The sequence below is a fragment of the Nicotiana sylvestris genome, chromosome 9, assembly GCF_000393655.2.
Source record: "Nicotiana sylvestris chromosome 9, ASM39365v2, whole genome shotgun sequence".
In the NCBI taxonomy this organism is placed as follows: domain Eukaryota; kingdom Viridiplantae; phylum Streptophyta; class Magnoliopsida; order Solanales; family Solanaceae; genus Nicotiana; species Nicotiana sylvestris.
In genome coordinates, this window is record NC_091065.1 from 29971410 (window position 1) to 29992148 (window position 20739).

Consider the following 20739-nt stretch of genomic DNA (forward strand, 5'->3'; position numbering starts at 1 on the left):
TGAGCTCCTCTCTGATTCGAAGAATGGCCTCATGATGCAATGCCGAAGACTACAGGAAAGGAAGAAAACATTTGAAAAATCTACGATTCAAAGTCATAAAGAAATAATGGAATGACCCTCAAACTTACCTGATTCAGATCATGCTGGGCCTCGTTGAACAAGAAAACAACTTCAACTTCATCCATCTTGTCTTGTTCCTCTTCAGTGACCAAGCATTGGAGATAGCTAGCCACCCCAACGGTGGCGGAAAAAAACTCGAGCATCCTCTGGAACTGATATGATAAGTGGCCGCTTACGTCCGGGATCGACACTGGGGGCCGGGAATTGGTTGGTCAATTTAAAGCTCGAGAAAGCCTTACTCGAGCTCTTCCTCGGTACATCCAAGTCACCCAGACTGGTGACATCTTCCACTTCAGCTAATAGCCATCAAAAGGGTCCTCTACTTCATAGATCCTTTTGCCGTGGCAAGTCTCCATCACATGAGCGTCCTTGATCGTAGTATCAGAGAATAAAGAAAATGAGGGGGAATCTCCAATCTCTATTGCCCCAAGTGAGTTTTTTGGGGCTCCGCCTTCATCACGAGAAGTGTTGAGCACGGTTTCTACATCAGCCTCGATCGCCTCGTCGGTAGCCTTATCACCTCGAGATGAAGCATCTTAAGCTTTTTCTGACTCGGGGACTTCTTCAAAATGAGGCAAAGCAGTTTCATCTCCTGCCGGCCCAGTAGTTCTTTGAGTTTCGGTAACAGTTCACACATGGGTCACCAGCCCGGAGTCTTTTTCTTCTTCTTCTTCCTCTTCAGCCTCATCCCTCAACTGTTTGACTGACTTCATAATTAGATGGATGACGCTCACCTTGGGTTTACGGGGCCTCCTTGTCGGCCTTTTCTTTTCCTGGCCCAGAGAGCTTGGAGCCCTTTTTCTCTTCTTCTCTTTGGTCTGCTTCGAGGCAGGTGGAGGGGAAAGCGCCTCTTCTTTAGTAGATGAATAAATTCGATGCAAGGCCCAAATGGAAACCGTTCTAAGAAGAGAAGATTACCATGGTTACGGACCTCTCATGGTCCTTTCAATATTTCCATCCAAACACGCTCAGAGTATGACCTTTGCAACACCAGACCCTTGACCCATTGCTCGAGATTGGGGATCACCTCTGGCATAATGGCCACATCTACAGCACAAAAGCTTAGATGAGGAAGGGAGATAAGAAGCAAAATGGTAAAGTTAGATATTCAAGGGGAAGAAATACTTACAATTCATGTTCCATTTTTTAGGAAACGGCATATCTTCGGCAGGGATTAGGTCTGAAGTCTTTATTCGAACAAATTTGCTCATCCAATCGCGGTCTCGAGTCTCGTCTATGCTCCAGAATGGGGGTTTGTTTGCTCGGCAGTAAAGTTTGATCAAACCTCCATGATAAAGTCGGGGGTTGTAGAGACGCATAAGGTTATCGAGGGTAAAAGGATGGCCCTCGATCTTGCTTACAAAGAATCAGAGGAGGATTATGATCCTCCAGAATGATGGGTGGATTTGGCCTAGAGTGACATCGTACCTCTTGCAAAAGGCAACGATAATGGGGTCTACGGAACCTATCGTGAAGGGGTAAGTATAAAAACTTAGATACCCCTTTACATGGGTTGTGATGGATTCCTCGGTGTCGGAACCACTACATCTTTGCCTACCCAGTTGCACTCCTCTTTCACCTTCTCGAGAAGATCTTCGATAACCATACATATGTATCTCGACATCGGTTCGCATCGACCCAGTGTCGAGGGTGTATTCTCCACCTTAATATCAGCAGAAGTGGGGCACTTTATCGGAATGAAGTCCTCTAGGGGAGGATCTGCCGCAGCTACGGCGCTGGTAGGCTTTGATGAAGAAGCAATTTCGTTGTGTGGGATAGTTTTTGAGGTCTTAGCCATTTTTGCAAATGGGGAAGAACAAAATGGAGGAGGAACAATTGGATATTTTGCGAAGAAACAAGTGAATAAACCTAGGAAACTGAAAACACAAAGATCTGGAGAAGGCAAAGAACTGTGAAGATTAGGATGAAGGAAATTGAAAGTATAGTTTGAAAGAATGAAGAAGGTAGCTATTTATTGGTTTCGCAACGACGATTCAGCAATAGTGGTGGTCGACCGTCGACTGATGCGTATTAAATGCCTAGGGAACTAAACCAACGGGATGTTTCGGTCACCTCTACCGCTTGTATCACGATGCTTGGAAACCGAGGGGAAGTTTGAAGACTCAATTCGTTTCTTGTCATCACACTCCAAAAAATGAGGGGACTATCTGTATACGGTCAGAATCAGGCTTCCCTAATTTAGTATGGCTAATCGAAACTAGAGTGGCAGACCAAGCCTCGGCCTCATATTGCATCAAACCATGGCATGGAGATGGATTTCCAAGCTAATGAGTTGATGATCGATCAAGACCGAGACCGGCCGTGATCGAGACCGAGCGAGATAGATACCGAGTGAGATTGAAGTAAGCCTGCTAAATCAAATAACAAAAAGCCGAGATATCCGTGATTGGGAAAGGATCGTGAGAAATCTCGGTACATATCAAGTCAAAACTAGACATTTAGCCAATCAAGAGATTTCTTTATGTATTTAGAATTGTACCATAAGTAGAATTATTATACTATAAAAAGGGGGTTCTAATAATTTTGTAATCATCATATTCATGCATAAAAAAGCAATACATTATATTTTCTCTCTTAAGCTCTGTTGTTTAGTTCATACTCTTTTTTAACATACTCTATTGGTTCGAGGGAGATCTAGCTCGAAGGCTCATTATATTGGTTTGTTTGATTTTTAGTTAATTTCTAACATTCTCATATTTCTCAATTTGTGCCAAATTAAATCGCATATCCGTAAAACCACATATAAGTTTAATTGTTATTCAATTTTAAGGGTAAACAAATTTATTAAAGTTTGGTTTGAAATTCAATTTTGAGATTTCTAGATCAATAATTGAGTTGAGGTTTCTTTAGATCTAAGAATTCCAATTCAAAAATCATTGCTTGTTATAATTAGAGTGTTACAAATTCTTGTTGGATAGCATCGAACAAAACTAAATATGAAGATTTGGGTCATTTCGGAGCTAGATTTGATAAATAAATCTCGAAGCTAACTCGGTGACAAAGATGAGCTGAGTTGTTTAATTTCGTATCTTTGCTCAAATTGATTACTAGGGTTTTTTTAACTGTTTTGAGAATTTGTATTACCAAATTTGAAATTATTTAAAGTACATTTGGGGTCAAAAATTTGAGCTAACAGTGAAGAGGAACCCATCTCGAGTGAAGTTTAGAAGTTGAAACTTGAAAATTAAAGGAGTTTTAAGTTCGGAATATGATGTCTCGTTGAAAATTTGAGTTAATTTTATGAAAGTAGCATTTCATCGCTGGCTAGAATGTGAAGAAAACCATGTGTTATACTAAAAGCGGATAACAATTGAATTTATATGTAGTTTTAAGGGCACGTGATTTTACCTGGCACAAACTGAGAAAATACATAAATTGATATTAACTGTAAATAGAAATAAAAGCAAACCAAAGAAAATGTATAACTTTGGCCCTCGAGCTAGGTCACCCTCGAATCAAATGAATATTCCATTGGAAAATATGAACAAAGTAGCGGAGTATTGAGAGCTTAAGAGAAATGTAGTATATTGCTTTGTATTGCACAAATGTAATGCCCTTTACAAATGAACAGTTCCCCTTTATATAGTAGAGGATTCCTACCCTTCATTCAATTCTAAATATAGTAAGCAATCCCATGATTAGCTAATTTATCGGTCTCTTCTTGATACGTGTCGAGATTTCCGTCGTTATCCTCGTCCGATTGCGGATATTTCGGCTTTCCATTATTTGTCTTGGTAAGATTCCCTTGATCTTGCTCGATCTCAACAATCTATCTTTACACCATGGTCCGATATAACACGGGGTCGAACCTTAGCCTTCCATGTTCAAGGGCAAGCCTGATTTTGACTGTATACAGATAGTCCCCTTGTTTCTCAAAGAGAAGATGACGAGAAGCGATATGAACTTTTCCAATCCCATTTTAATGGGTCATGACGTAAGCGACAAAGCCGACCATGATGTCGGTGACAAGTGGATACTGAAACATACCATTGGTTCAGGTATCGAGGCATTAAATACTTCAATTGTTGTCGGCCACTACCGGTTTTGAACCGTTGCCAGCTACCTATAAAACCCTAGCCTTTCCTCATTCAAACATTTACACTCAAAGTCCTCCCTACCTTTTGTCGCTCCCCCTTTTTCCCTTTGCAGGGAAATTCCGGATTTCGACATTCATAGGGGTAACAACTCATTTCCTTTTGGGAATTAGGTACTTGAAGAGTTGCCACCTAACGGGTTATGGTGCGTTATGGAAACTAGAGCGATTAACTCTTGGATTGATTTGAATTACCAGAGATTAGGGTAAGGGCTCGAAATGACCTCGAGGGGAAGGTGTTAGGCACCCCTCTTGGTCCACAACTGTGGGTCCCGGCCTACTTACGAATTAGTCCATTAACAAATAAATAGTTGAATCAAATAGTCTGCAAGTAAAGCACGTTGGACGTTGTATAATTCAAATAATAAGGCAAAGATTTTGAACAAGTTGTATACATATAAAACAAAGTTTTAAACAAAAGGAATTTTGGGAAAGGAGGAGTCCTAGGTTGGTTAGCCTGTAGGATCACACCCACACAATGTCCGGTAAACACTCCTCAATGGGGGTTACACGTGACATTAGCGCATAGTCATCATATCCCATATCTACCCTTCCCAACCCTTAGTGGTTATTAATGCGAGTGTTGGTTAGCGATTTCTATTGCGTGCTGTTACCTGTCCCTTCTTAATGGTCCTGGAGGAACTTTAGGACCTCTACCTATTGGTAGTTCTATACATACCCCTACGGTTTTAAAGGAGAAAATACTAAGGCAACAGGCAAGAACAAATAGGACTTTAGCAAATAAAAAGCATGAAGTAGCAGATAAGAGGCTCAGGTTCACCTCCACAAATAATACATGTAAACAGCACGACTCAAACACAAATAAGGGCAACATCGTTAATCAGTATCCTAAGACATGATGTCTAGGCGGATATCAGAACACATGAGATATGTAGTTTATAAACTCAGGAGTAATGGCCCTATCAGTTTGCCTACTGACTTTTAAGCCTGTTAAAATCAGAACGACATTAAGTAGCAGAAATATTTTTAGAGTTACAGGATTTGAAAATGCCCTATAGGCTTGCCTACACGCGGAATAATGGTGTCCTAAGAGCATGATAACTACGTTTTATATAGTAAAATAGTGGGCAGATTTTCTAAAACTGACTCTTAAGTCCCTATAGGCATGTTGTCTAGTGATAGATTAGGGAAGCATTTGAAAGAATTCATTTCAGGGAAAACAAACCACTAATTAGACAGTTTCGAAGTGAACTAATCGTACTAGATTGACTTATTTAAACTAAACTGGTTTTAGACAATAGGCAAAATTTCGGATGTTGTTCCCTATAGGCATGATATCTAATTATTAAGAGCTGATGTTGGAAACTTGTAGGCATGATAACAAATGAAAGCACATATAAATATCCGTTATAACAGAAGTTGAATTGGATCATATTTTATAGGCATGGTATCTATTTTTTAAGTTGATTTTAAGACCTATAAACATGATTTCTGTTATTGGAACCACTTGAGACTTATAGGCATGATTTCTAACATGGTAAGGCAAACATAGCAAAAATATAAAATCCTATAGGCATGGTTTCTATTTGTGAAGTTGATTTTAAAACCTATAAACATGATTTCTACTATTGGAACCACTTGAGACTTATAGGCATGATTTCTAACATGGTAAGGCAAATAAAACAAAAATATAAAATCCTTTAGGCATGGTTTCTACCCATATTACCCCCACAAATATGTAACTACCCACCCCTTTTCACTAGTTACCCAATATTCGTTTACAAATTATTACAGACCAGATGAATGAATTACATAAATAGATAAAAAGGAAAAGAAGAAGTTACACTATAGGGAGCCTAAACCAGGCCCAAGTGATTTCCCAAAACCTCCAATAGCCTCAAATGCCAATTTCATAGACAATATCCTTATCTAGGTGTGTCAGAGTTCCCTAAGGATCTCAAGGATCCCGGGCAATACTCATACCTAGACTTTGTAACCAAATTGAGTAAGTGCAGTATGGAAGGGACAGCCTTAGTGTCCAGAGTTCAGAGGGTTCTCAAGAGGATCCCAAGGCAGTACACACACTTGAGAGGGCAGAACCTAGTGACTTAGGAGTAGAGTGAAAGTGTTTGTCATAGTTGAAAAAGGTTTCAGCATGAAAATAGTGTTAAAAGATATTTGCTTGAGATAGTTTTGCAAAAAAACGCATAGGGAGTTACTGAATAAGATAATTTGAAAAGGGAAAGTGACCAACAATCAACCAAACCAAATACAGAACTAGAAGAAGGTCATCAGCACTTCAATACATGGAATCAAACAGGTACACACATCTACTCAGGGGTAATGGGGATTTGGGGTAAGCATAGGGCACATAATAAGCATAGATGCACATAGGTTCAGAATTAGAGGAGCCTTGAAAGGGGTCAAGGGCTTTTAAAGTCCAACATGACTTTAGAGTTAATACATAATCAAACAGGCTTAGGATAGCCAATTACTTCACACAAGAGGGTGCATGCCAAGAATCAGAGCAACATGGTCACATTATGCATGCTAGAAAGGGATTCATGAGTAGGCTAATCCTAAAGGGTTATACAACATGCAGTAAAGAAGACAGTGAAGTAGACATGTTAATTGCAGGTTGAACAACAAAACCATAGATAGAAGCATATCAGAAACATGACAAATTGAAGTAATAGGAGAAGCATATTATTTTGGGACTTGAATTAAAATCAGAACATACCAGTAAAGAGATGGTAAATACAAATTGAGGAATAGGAAAGCAAAATAGTTAGTCTTGGCTTGCAGCCGGCTAACTCAGAATAATAGCAAATAACCAAAGAGATAGCAGAATATTTTTGAGTGTGAGAGAGCTTTTTTAACCAAAGTGTTCGTGTCCTTGTGTTAATGGGAGAGTATGTATATATAGTAGTTTGAAACTAGGTAAAATAAGGAAAGAATCACAATAGTATAGTAATTATGGAACTCAGAACCAATTAGAGCAAAATCAGTACAACTACTTCCTTAACTTAAGGGAATTAGTTCAAACGGTAAGAACATGTAAGAAATAAGGAAAAAAATCAATATACAACCAATAAGGAAAGATTTCAAATTCAGTAAGTATAGAGTAAACAATTAGGGCTAAGTTCAGAAAACTCTAATTAAGGAAATAGTTAGTAGGAATGAAATACCAATGTAGATAAGGTAGGCGAATCAATCAATTTGAATAGAAAGGGTCAGAATCGAAGGTTTAAAGAAAGGTCTTCCAATCACACCATGAAACAGGGAATCCAAAATCAATCAAAGAGAAAGTCATGACTAAGTGTTCAGCATATAAATAGAGTAAGATAAGAATAACCAGACATAGCAAACATGAAGGTTAAACAGCACTAATAGAAAAAGGCAAGTCTTGAATAGTCAAGATGAACACAAGCACATAGAGGTGATATAAGTTAGGCTAAAAACTCAGTAGGAACATATTTGAGGCAAGATAGTCACAGAAACTCAAACAAGAAACGATTAGTCATGCTAATATACAAAACAAAACGAAGAAACCTAAAAAATTAGGGCTTTCAGCATAGACGAGTTGAAGAGATAGTAAAATCATAGAATCAGTCAAAAATATACAAGAAATAGAAGTTTAAACACAAAGAATTAGTTAAACAAAAATTTTAAAAAAAAAAAGTTCCGAAAACCCTAGTATTAGAAGGAGGTGAAAACACTTAAAACTCAACGATTCTTGTAAAGAATCTCAAGGACAGTGTAAAGCTTTGAAGAAACAAACTCAAAATCGTCCTATATCTGTACAGATCTAGGAGGTATAGAAAAGAGATTAGGGTTTCGAGAGAAATCCGCATAGAGATGAAGAACCTGCTTAGAAAACCCAAGAATCGTTGCAAATACAGCATTATTTTGCTTAAAATCAGCTGGAGTAGCCAAGAACAGATAGGTGACGAACCCTAGATGCAAGTTGGAATGACCCTGGGCCCTTGAAAACCTTAGGGAAGGCAAGCATGGCATGAGGGAAGCCATTAGAGGCTTAGGAGATGATGAGAGGTCGCGGAGATGACCAGAGATGTGAGGTCGGCGGTTGAAGGGCTAGGGTTTGAGGATGAGGAGAGGAGATGACAGAATACAGAGGCGATGGGTTTGGAAGAATGAGTTAGGGTTAGGGGTCGTTTAGAGTTAAAAAAGGCAAGAATCAATACGGGTCGTTGATCTTTCAGATCAACGGCCATGATCTAATGGGTTCTGAGTTGGGTAAGTGTGTTTAGGGTACGGGTCAGGTATTTTAGCCTGAAATTGGGCTGTGTATAGGGTTTGATTGAGGCTATAATTGAAATATGATTTGGCTAAATTTTAAATAGCCAATTTAAACCTATACAATTTATAATAAATGATAAATGGTTTCTAAAAATAATTTCGTGTACTAAAAATGTTTAAAATAAGTATTTAACATTTTAAAAGTATAGAAGATCATTTTATTCATATAAAACGTAATTGCACACTAATGACGCTAATATTGCAATTTTATACAAATTGGCCTTTAAAAATACAAATGCAATTGTAAAAAATGCGCAAAAAATATTTAAGCAATATTTTGGCATAAATATAGGATTTAGATGGTTAAATTATAATAATAATAAATTGAAGGATAATTATTGGAATTTTATAAGTAAAAGGGAAGAAGTAAATCAATTTAACACCTTTAAAAATTACAAAAAAAATTATAAAGACCTTGTGCATGCTTATATATGCATATGTATGCCATTTTGAAATCATATATGTATATTAAAAATATATAAGGAAAAATTGGGTATCAATAGCTTCCCCTCTTTACCCGGGAAAGATGAAAGAGTTTTCGGGTAAAGAAATGATGGCTAATTTTGATCGGGCGGGATGCTTTGAAAGACAGAGGCCGGACTTCAGTCTTCGAGTTGCCTACATATCCATGGTTTTACAGGAATTAGTCCATGTGTAGTTTTGGATTCATCTGCGGAATATACTGATGAAATTTCTGCAAGAATGGACACGCGATGCGGAAGCAGCTACGGTGAGTGCTTAAGGCTTGAGACAGTTGGAGGGAACTAGAACGATATTGTTCCTGCAAGGATAGAGGTTTATTACTAGTTAACTGTAGATAAAAGATGCTATAAACCTGTATTTGTGAAAATCTGACATGATGCAAATTCCCTTTGGACCATGAAGGTTGTGTTCGGACGGTTAAAGATGACATCCTCAGACCATGATGTCCTGGGCCACGAATTGTTCGGTGAGGGGTTTGCAGGCCATGAAATGATGTTCTCGGGCCATAAAGATGGTGCCTCATAGCCATGACGCCTTTGAATAATGGCATGCAAATTGAGAGCTTCTCAGGCCATGGCATAGTGTATTCCGGCTATGAGGATGATGCCTTCAGACTATGATACCTCTAGATAAATTGTCGATATTTCAACCCATGATATACAGTAGTATGCCATTAACAAGACAAGGCTTAGTCTTGTGAAATGGAGGGCAGAGCTTAGCCCGACAACAGAGCAAATAGATAGTGCTAGAAATAGAGCAAATTTGTGCGAAAAGGGACAATGCTTAGTCCCATGGGAATGGCAGGGCAAGGATTATCCTCATGCAAGTGTGGAGGCAGGTATTAGCCTCATGCAAATAGGGAGTTAAGGATTAGCCTCATGCAGGTAGGGAGGCAAGGATTAGCCTCATGTAGGTATGGAGGCAAGGATTAGCCTCACACAGGTATAAGGGCAAGGATTATCCGCATGTAGGTATGGAGGCAAGGTTAGCCTCAAACAGGTATGGAGGCAAGGATTAACCTCATGCATATATGGAAGCAAGGATAAGCCTTATGCAGATAGGGAGGCAGGGATTAGCCTCGTGCAAATAGGGAGGCAGGGATTAGCATCATGCAAATAGGGAGGCAGGGATTAGCCTCATGCAAGTATGGAGTCAAGGATTAGGCTCATGCAAATAGGGAGGCAGTGATTAGCCTCATGCAAGTATGGAGGCAGGGATTAGCCTCATGGAGTAAAGGATTAGACTTATGCAAATAGGGAGGCAGGGATTAGCCTCATACAAATAGGGAGGAAGGGATTAGCCTCATGCATGTAGGGAGGCAAGGATTAGCCTCATGGAGATATGGGGGCAAGGATTAGCCTCATGCAGGTATAGAGGCAAAGATTAGCCTCATGCGGGTATGAAGGCAAGATTTAGCCTCATGCAGATATGGAGGCAAGGATTAACCTCATGCAGGTATGGAGGCAAGGATTAGACTCATGCAGATATGGAGGCAAGGATTAGCCTCATGCAGATATGGAGGCAAGGATTAGCCTCATGCAGATAGGGAGTTAAGGATTAGCCTCATTCAGATAGGGAGGCAAGGATTAGCCTCATGCAGATAGGGAGGCAGGGATTAGCCTCATGCAAATAGGGAGGCATGGATTTGCCTCATGCAAGTATGGAGTCAGGGATTAGATTCATGCAAATAGGGAGGCAGAGATTAGCCTCATGCCAGTATGGAGTCAGGGATTAGACTCATGCAAATAGGGAGGGAGGGATTAGCCTCATGCAAGTATGGAGTTAGGGATTAGACTCATGCAAATAGAGAGGCAGGGATCAGCCTCATGCAGAAATCAAGTAGCAAATAAGAGTAATATATGTCTTAGCTAGAGATATATTCGGTGTCTGATGGCCTGATTGCTAGTGATCTCTTTGTGTATATATGTTTACGAATGCTATTGGTATGTCAAATATGTCTGTGTTCAAAGAAAAATTGTAAGTTTTGTGAGGGGAGGTTGGTTCGTGCATCATCTGTCGTCCTTGCTTTGCTCCATTCTGAAAGCCCTTTCGAGTTCCCTTCGGTAACACCTGACTGTTATGGAAATAGAGTTTTCGAAAAATATGCAATCATTGATAAAAATAGAGTTATTTTAGAAACGTATTGATATATCAAGTAATTCTAAATGAACTAGTGACTGTAACACATCTCAAAGGCATTGCAGCTCTCTTATATTGGAATTTTGAGGGTCCTCCTCAAAATTCTGCCCCCAATTCGGTGGATGATCTTTTGATTGTTTGCGGATAATAAGCCTTGCTGAGTGTTTTTCGGAATTTTGAGAAGTCCTTCTCAAAATTCTGTCCCAGTTTCGTTAACCAATTGTTGACTATCTAACACCTATTGGCATTGGCTAGACTTGCTCCAGAATTTTGAGGACCCTCCTCAAAATTCTGCCCCAATTTCTGATCTTGGGGGTAAATGAAAATTTTATTATGATATGACCGAACCTATAAGGCTGCCTACGTATCCCCTTTTAAATGGGAATCAATTCAAGCGTAGTTCTATTACATCAGAAAAGAAATGTGAAATAATCTAGGCATAGTATCTCTTGACTGCATCTGATATGATTGGTTTTGGCTAGATTTCTCTGTCCATTTCTGCAAGTATGAGTGCTCCTCCTATCAGCACCCTATGAACCATGTATGGACCTTTCCAGTTGGGTGAGAATTTCCCTTTGGCTTCATCTTGATGTGGGAAGATTTTCTTCAGCACCAACTGACCTGGTGCAATTTGCCTTGGTTTGACCCTTTTGTTGAAAGCTCTAGACATTCTGTTCTGATAAAGTTGGCTGTGACACACTGCATTCATCCTCTTTCCATCTATAAGGGCCAATTGTTCATAGCGGCTTCTTATCCACACTGCATCGCTGAGTTCAGCTTCTTGTATGGTTCTTAAAGAAGCAATCTCTACCTCGGCTAGGATGACAGCCTCGGTACCATAAACCAGAATGTAGGGACTTGCTCCGGTTGATGTGCGAACCGTGGTGCGGTACCCTAATAGAGCAAAGGGAAACTCATGCTATTGTTTGTGGTTCTCTACCATTTTCCTTAGTATCTTCTTAATGTTTTTGTTGGCAGCTTCTACGGCTCCATTCATCTGAGGTCTGTAGGCTGTGGAATTCTTGTGCTTGAGTTTGAAAGCTTCACACATATTTTTCATCAGATCACTGTTGATATTGGCGGCATTATTAGTAATAATGGACTCGAGAACTCCAAATCGGCAAACAATACGATCCTTGACAAAATCCACGATGACCTTCTTGGTTACAGCTTTGTAAGATGCAGCCTCTACCCATTTTGTGAAGTAATCAATGGCTACCAGAATGAACCTGTGTCCATTTGAAGCAGTGGGCTCAATTGGACCAATAACATCCATTCCCCAAGCGACGAATGGCCAAGGTGATCTTGTTGCATTGATCTCGTTTGGCGGTACTTTTATCATATCGGCATGTACTTGACATTGAAAGCATTTGCGGACATACTGGATGCAATCTATCTCCATGGTCATCCGAAAGTAACCGGCTTTGAGTATATTCTTATCCAAGACGAAACCATTCATGTGTGGGCCACAGGTCTCGGCATGTACATCCTCAAGTAGCTTAGAAGCTTCATTCGCGTCAACATACCTTAGTAAGCCCAAATCAGGAGTTCTTCTGTACAAGGTTCCTCCGCTATGGAAAAAGTGGTTTGACAATCTCCGGAGTGTGCATTTCTAGGTGTGATTTGCATGCTCCGGGTATTCTCCTTTTGATAAGTATTCCTTGATGTCATGGAACCAAGCCTTTCCATCCATTTCTTCTTCAATATGAGCACAATATGTCAGCTGATTATGGATCTTCACCGGAATGGGATCAATATAATTCTTATATGGATGTTTTATCATAGATGACAAGGTGGCCAATGTATTGGCAAACTCATTTTGAATTCTGGGCACATGTTGGAATTCTATCTTCGTGAACCTCTTTCTCAATTCCTGCACATGGTGCAGATATGGCAATATCTTGGAATTCTTTGTGGCCCGCTCTCCTTGTACCTGGTGCACAAGCAAATCTGAATCATCGATCACCAGCAGCTCCGGAACGTTCATGTCGACGGCCATGTTGCGCCCTAGTATGTAGGCTTCATATTCCGCCATGTTGTTGGTGCAAGAAAATCTGAGTTTAGCAGATACCGGATAGTGTTGACCCGTTTCTAATACCAAAACTACTCTGATGCCCACTCCTTTAAAATTTGTGGCTCCATCGAAGAACATCCTCCAACCATCGTATGCTTCGGTAATATCTTCCCCTACAAATGACACTTCTTCATCAGGAAAATAAGTTTTCAAAGGTTCATATGCTCCTCCCACCGGATTTTCAGCAAGGTGATCTGCCAATGCATGTCCTTTGACTACCTTTTGAGTTATGTAGACAATATCGAATTCACTCAATAATATCTTCCATTTAGCCAACTTCTAGTAGGCATAGGTTTCTGAAATATATACTTCAGAGAATCCATCTTGGATATGAGGTATGTAGTGTAGGCACAGAAGTAATGCCTCAATTTTTGGGTTGTCCAAGTCAAAGCACAGTAAGTGCGTTCAAGCAGAGAATAATGTGCTTCATAAGGTGTGAACTTCTTTCTCAAGTAATATATGGCTTGCTCCTTTCTTCTTTTCTCGTCATGTTGTCCCAAAATACATTCGAAAGCTCCATCTAATACAGATAGATAGAGTAGCAAAGGTCGTCCTGGTTCTGGCAGGACCAGGACTGGTGGTGTGGACAGGTACTCCTTAATATTGTCGAAGGCTTTCTAACAATCCTCGGTCTAGCTTGTTTCGGCATCCTTCCTCAGCATCTTGAATATGGGTTCACATATGACTGTGGACTGTGCTATGAAGCGACTGATATAGTTGAGACGTCCCAAGAAGCTCATCACATCCTTTTTGCTCTTAGGTGGTGGTAACTCCTGAATAGCCTTGACTTTAGACGGATCCAGTTCGATCCCTCGACGATTGACGATGAATCCCAGGAACTTTCCTGTGGGAACCCCGAATGCACACCAGAGACTACCAAAGAACTTTCTCAGGTCCGCTATATAATCTGTGGCCCTCTTGGATTTGATAATGTCATGCCCCAAACTCGAAGAGGCGTGGCCGACACCCAGTTCCATACTCGGCCCAAGCGTACCACTTTGTAACTGTGGACTCTGGATGGGTAACCCTCAAACTAGGCCGATGAAGCCATATTCTGAATCATCTAAAAATAATGTCTCTCTCATCTATAGGGTAAATATACCCAAAAGCTCTTATATATATATATATATAAAACTGTGGAGCCTGACGAGGTCGCCATGAACATCTACTGATATACAAATTATACAAGACTTGTCTACAAGCCTCTAGAGATAACTGAACTCTACCATGGTCGGGACAAGGCCTCGACCTACCCATCAAATCTGTATATATAAAATGGACTCCAAGGTCTAGACCTGGCAACTCCAAGGAAGTGGAGCTTACCAACCAAGCTAATGTTTGACTCTATATGCTAGAAGGGTCTATCCAGTTGTCTATCAGGACCTGCAGGCATAAAATCCAGCGTCCCCAGCAAACGAGACGTCAGTACAAAAAAATGTACCGAGTATGTAAGGAAACAGAATAATTTAAAGCTGAAACTGAATTGATAATATAATAATTGAATGTAACTGGGAGTCAGAGATAATTTGAAGATATGCTTACCTGATGATACTTACTCAACTCTGTCCATATAGTTGTAAAATAGTTGTCCGGCCCTATAAGGCTCGGTATGTGTCACTACTCTGCCATAGTACGCTCGCTCATAGGTGCTCGGCCATACTAGGATTTGTATATCAACCATTATGGGCTCGCTCATAGGCGCTCGGCCACAGTAGGCTCGGTATATAACTTACCATCGAATCAAAGGTTGCCCTATAGGTGCCTGCCTACCGATTATAGCTCGATGGTGGTGTAAATACTATAGTACTTCCCATAGGTGCCTGCCCACCGATTATAGCTCGATGTTGATAAAAATAATGTAATAATGTGTATATATATATAGACTCTCTGACTCTCTTGGCTGAAATAAGACAAAACTAAACTAAATATGAAATCTCGATAAGGGAGAATATTGTAACTTATAAGACTAGGATAGTGTAAATAAATTCGGGAGTATGAACTTCTCTTTATGTCTCGTTGTCAAACACATGTAGTTACTGGATCATGCCAAATGAAAGAAAAGTTTAGTCTTAACATACCTTATCACAATCTTTCAAATCACCAAGTTGAACTCGCCTCTTCGCACCTTAATCTTATTTGTTGGATAACTTAGCTCCTATCTTGGTTCTTCAAACTCTAGGTTTTATCCCCAATTAGAACTTGAAAGCGAAAGAAAATCAATTAGGGTTTGTGGGTAATTTTTGGGAGGAAGTTTGTAGGGGTTTAGGTCTGGTTATTTGTGATATATAATGAGGTTAGTATTGCAGAAGATAAGTCCTTAAATGGGCTCTTTGGATGACCCGAAATTGCCTCTTTTTGGGCTCTCATTTAACCAAGTAGGTGACACACCTACTTGTCACCTAGAAGCCTGCGCAGTCCTGCAAAAATTCATATATCTCTCTACTCTGATGTCGTATTGATAAAAGGTTTAATGCATTAAAAAAAGAGACTCATAGAGCTTTAATTTGATGGGTGGAACATCCCATAACTCTAAGTATATAGGGAGAAAATCGCAGTTACATTTTACCTAAGTTTCAACACATTTATGAATGTAACTTGTGATGACCTTTTCCAACTTTTGTTCCACCACTCTCTTGACTTAAAATCATAACACACATCTGTCATACGACTAAAATAACTCATAACATAATCTCCTTATAATTTTAAACACCCTATTCTCGACCCAAAAGTGCATGTTACAACATTCCCAACTTGTCGACTTTGGACGAAACTTATTTTCTTCAATTCATTTAGCTTAGAAGCCTTCAAACCCTCTTGGTACTTGGTATTCATGATCTTAAATATTTGTAACCTCCATTGTGACATGATTAACTTACTTTATGTTCTTTCAAAGTTGATCTCATTTTTGTGCTAACATCAATTGACTTACGAATACTCTCACATACGATAACATGGGGTGTAACATCAGTCCCCCCTTTGGAACATTCGTCCTCAAATGTTGATTGATGTGCCTATTAGTCTTATAACCCATATCTCTTACGAATATTTTAATATTGTACTTGCCATCTAGGCAACTATTTTGTGTATAAATTCGAAGGCTAGGTCATTCCCCCCTTTAGGTCTCATTCTCACACCATGACTTGTTGTCGTAGTTCTTCAAATCTCATAGCTGTTGCGACCTTCATGCAGCATGTATGTGCGCCTATGCGACTCTTCTCTCCTACTTCCTCCGGCTTTTAGCCAATCTCTAGGCCTCCCTTTGTGAATATATACAGAACTATGGCAAGTTATCCCTCTAGGAATCTATAGGTGTACTGAAGTCCTTCGCTTGGTACTTTGTCGAACTTACGACTATTGATATATCTTGTTTCATAGCCTTGTATAGCTATCCTTATGGATTTACTATATCTAGGTAGGTTATACTATACCATAACAGTTGCTTCAGTTTATTATTACCGAGGTTTGCTACCCAACTCCAGGTTACTCTCTCGTTGCTTATCCTATATGTATAAATCTAAGTCCTTTAGTGCTTCCTTATTACTATTAATCTTAAGAATAACAAACAAATCTCATCTAGTACTTTGGAACTTGCACCCATCTATTGTTGATTCACCTTAATGTTGATCTATAATTTATCATTGATCACTTGAAACCTCTTTTGTAATATATGTCATTAGGGCTCACGTTGCATCGAGGAACATCTAAAGTTATTTGCCTGATCCACCTAGGGACGATACAATACTTCACTGTATCTCATAGCATCCCAAATTCACCTTATAGGGGTATTTTAATCCTATATAATTCATGAAATCCCTTTTCTTTGAATCATTACCCAATCAAAGGTCTAAACGTCATCCTCTTATCTATCACAATTACACACTTATTCTACCATTAGGGAAACATTTCATCTTTTCTAAATTCTCCTACTCTTAAACTCCTCTGAGTTCACTCATGCTATACTGAGTTTTTTATCACTTTATGGAAACCATCAGCTCTCTTGTTGTGATGGGTTTAATCCCGATGACTTACCTATTCTCGTCACCTTCTCACTCACTTTTTCTCATCCTTACTCCAGTCTAACTAAAACCTTATCGATCTACCATACTTTAGCTTGCGACCTACATATATCTATTTATAATACTCGAAATCTTCCTTTAACTTGCTAGCACCATAGATTTTCTTATGTTATTCTGGAACCTCAAGCGAGACATCATATCATCTCTAACTCTTCTTTCTCTTAACTAGCCCTATCTATATCTGGTAACCACATGATGGAAAATATGCCACTGATGACAACATTATCATTTCTTGATACAGAATTACGACACTTCTAACCCTCTATCTGATATCTAGATTATTCGTAACCTTCCGTACTTGGGCATATTGTACCTTCTTCATATGTACCTTACTTATCTTTAAATCTTGCATCATATTTTCTGTCTCTTTCATAACCTCCCTTCCACATAGTTGGAATTCACATCCACAACTTGAAGCTCTACTATAATACTTGCACCTCTAGTGCATACACGATCCAGTGGGAGCTTCATATTGGCTTCTTATGTGGTCGGTACACTCCTACCTAGCTTTATCATAAAGCCATTATAGAATATGGCTATTGTATTATCTCTTTTGTAATTCTTATATTTAGAGTGATTCTACAATATTCTAAATCACGATTTCTATACTCATCGGGGTCTAATAATCGGACTCCTAATTCATTTAGCTGATGTAAATCTTTAGTTTCCTCTTCTATATCAGCCTTTAAGTAGGCTTACTTTATCTTCTGATCTGCAGCTCAGGGTATTAGTTATTACTTTAGCCCCCCGTGGATGCTATGGAATATCCACGATACAACCTTCTAGCAATTCAAGCTTTTGTCTATAATGTGGACTCAATTCTTTTTTTAACTTATACTGGAGTATCCTATGTTGTATCATTAACAACATATATGTTGCATGGATAACACTCTTAAATCTTAAGCATGTTCATAATGTAATTAACTCCAGGTCACCGATCAAATAATTCTGTTCGTGCCTTCTCAGCTTTCGTTAAAAGTAAGCAATTACTTTTCTTGGTCGTTCTACCACTTGTTGCATGAATTACTTGGCTTATCTTAGTGCCCACATATATTGGAACTTTGTGCAACTCATATGATCTCGAATATTACTTTGGATTTTTACTTCTCATTCCTTAGTCACGATAGGTGCCACTTTCTTATGGTGTGCATACAACATTGTAGTAAGACTGTTGTTACTAGATCATTTCTTCTTTAGGTCACTATGCTTATATTGAAGCCTTCTTCCTTATTTCATCAGCTAGTCTTTCATTGCAGTTCTTAGGGAAGGCCCTCTGACTCTTGTAAAGCTACGAGCTTATTACATTGTATACCTGAAGGAATTTTTGATGTACTTACTCGCCTATAATTATCCTTACTTACTTACCTCTATACCCTTATGCTCGTAGGGTTACTTCTGAACTAAAATTTTTACTATCTCCCTAGTAGCACTCTCCTTTATTCTATAATACTTATATGGTACTTTTATCTGCCCCAACTCTTATCTGAATATTCCTTAAGGATTACGACGTCATATCTGCGAGACTAAATTTCCTGTGTTGGGTTTCACTACGTTTATCTTGCATGATCTGCTGATTTATCTGAGACCTCTTGTCTAGACATAACTAGGCTCTTCATAAATCAACTACTAAGTGATCGCCAGTCCATGCTCATATCTATCTTCCATATACTCTCTCTCAAGTTATGTCCTTCGTCTTGACTTACCATTTGCACTAACTCATTAAGTATCAAGTGTTCATTTGTACTTATTTATCAATAACATCCTGGGAGGGAAACCCTACTGCATCTCCCGGCATCGTTCTTGCATAATGTTCTAGAGTCACAACATATCTGCAGGATCTAATAAATGCAATCTCGTCTTCGTCTTGACTTACCATTTGCACTAACTCATTAAGTATCAAGTGTTCATTTGTACTTATTTATCAATAACATCCTGGGAGGGAAACCCTACTGCATCTCCCGGCATCGTTCTTGCATAATGTTCTAGAGTCATAACATATCTGCAGGATCTAATAAATGCAATCTCGTCCCTTTCGCCTTTTTACCGCATTCTTCCTTTACTATTTCATAGTTACCTCTTCATCTTTGGCATCTTTTCACATCTTCACTGACTCTTACTTGACTTGTGGTAATTCTTCTGTACCAAGGATAATTGAATTCCTTATGCAAAAGGGTCACACCTAGTGTAACTGGAACACTTAGTCCCTTAAGCTTAACTTTGCTTATAGTGCTCGCTTTAGGGAAGTGTCTTCCTGAATGACCTTTAATGATTATTCTTTTGTTGTCCATTCTATTATTGCTGGAATGCAATATTTGAAATTATCACTATGTCGACTATTATCAAATCCTATGGTCCCTAACTCATGTTCAGTTCTTGTAATCATGTTGGAGTCACCAACTCATTTCTCAAAATAAGGATACAACTTTGTGGCATATACTCTTTTATTGCCTCAAGGCATGTCACCTCTTGTCTTTTCCTTCATTTGACTATAGACTATGTCATCTTGTCATATTCTGATTTACTGTTATCACTCATTTATCATACCTTACTCATAATGCTTCATTTACTCTCTTCTTATTATCCTGCTAATATTTTTGTCTATCACATTATTCTAAAAACCTCAACAAAACATTGTTTCACTTTTAGCTCCCCTGGCTCAATCCACTATTTTGGGTTACTCTAACCCAAATTGGATCCTGATATTCCATCCTCCTATTAAACTATATATTTTAGCTCACATAGGGCATAATTGAGATGGGTCTGGCCAATTGTACATACCTCTATTAAGTTTGAAAGTGAACTCAGAGTACTTGTATTTCTCTGCCTGAATTGTAAATATTGATAATCTCCACTAACTGGTACCTCGTACCCTCCTTCACCTTTCTTTAGTTATTTACCTTATGATACTCCCATGGCCTGCAATTCATGGGGTGTATTTCATATTCCCATCTTAGGGCCTTAAGCTGGAAATTTGCACATTTGGTATGCACGATATGATAGGCCTCAAACAGGGCCACGTCATCAAGAACTCTCTTCTATTAGTGCCCTTACTTGTTTCTATATTTGCCCTTTGGCTAGCTATAATTTTTTTCTAATTGAAGGCATCTCTACTTCATTAGCAAATATAAGTCTTGGCTCAAACTCTTATAACTCAGCTCTATAGCACGATTTGGATTTGAAAAAAGCGTAACTCCTAAATGCCTTGTAGCTTCCTATTTATATAATGTGGTGCACAACACATCTATAAACAAGGCTCTACTAGACACGGCTTGTAGATTCACTAGGACAGAACTGCTCTGATACCAAGTTTGTCACGCCCCAAACTTGAAGAGGCGTCGTCGGCACCCAGTGCCATACTCGGCCCAAGCGTACCATTCTGTAATTGTGGACTCTGGAGGGGTAACCCGCAAATTAGGCCGATGAGGCCATATTCTGAATCGTCTAAAAATAAC

The 20739-nt window shown here is 39.1% G+C and overlaps 1 protein-coding gene across 1 annotated transcript; it reads right to left on the reverse strand.

The window, feature by feature from the left end:
* Window positions 1-12749: 12749 nt before the first annotated feature.
* On the reverse strand, window positions 12750-19575 carry LOC138877382 (uncharacterized). Its single transcript, XM_070156990.1, has 2 exons — window positions 19405-19575; window positions 12750-13430 (listed from the first exon to the last, which is right to left on the reverse strand). Exons 1-2 carry the CDS (start codon window positions 19573-19575, stop codon window positions 12750-12752), a joined length of 852 nt encoding a protein of 283 aa, XP_070013091.1.
* Between the last annotated feature and the right edge of the window lie 1164 nt (window positions 19576-20739).

Bases quoted from the DNA above. Each gene is read 5' to 3' on its own strand.
- LOC138877382 (XM_070156990.1), bottom strand. From the start codon at position 19,575: ATGGACAACAAAAGAATAATCATTAAAGGTCATTCAGGAAGACACTTC. The intron at 13,431-19,404 runs GTAAGAGTCAGT...ATAACTCAAAAG, and splicing joins GAAGAATTACCACAAGTCAA to GTAGTCAAAGGACATGCATT.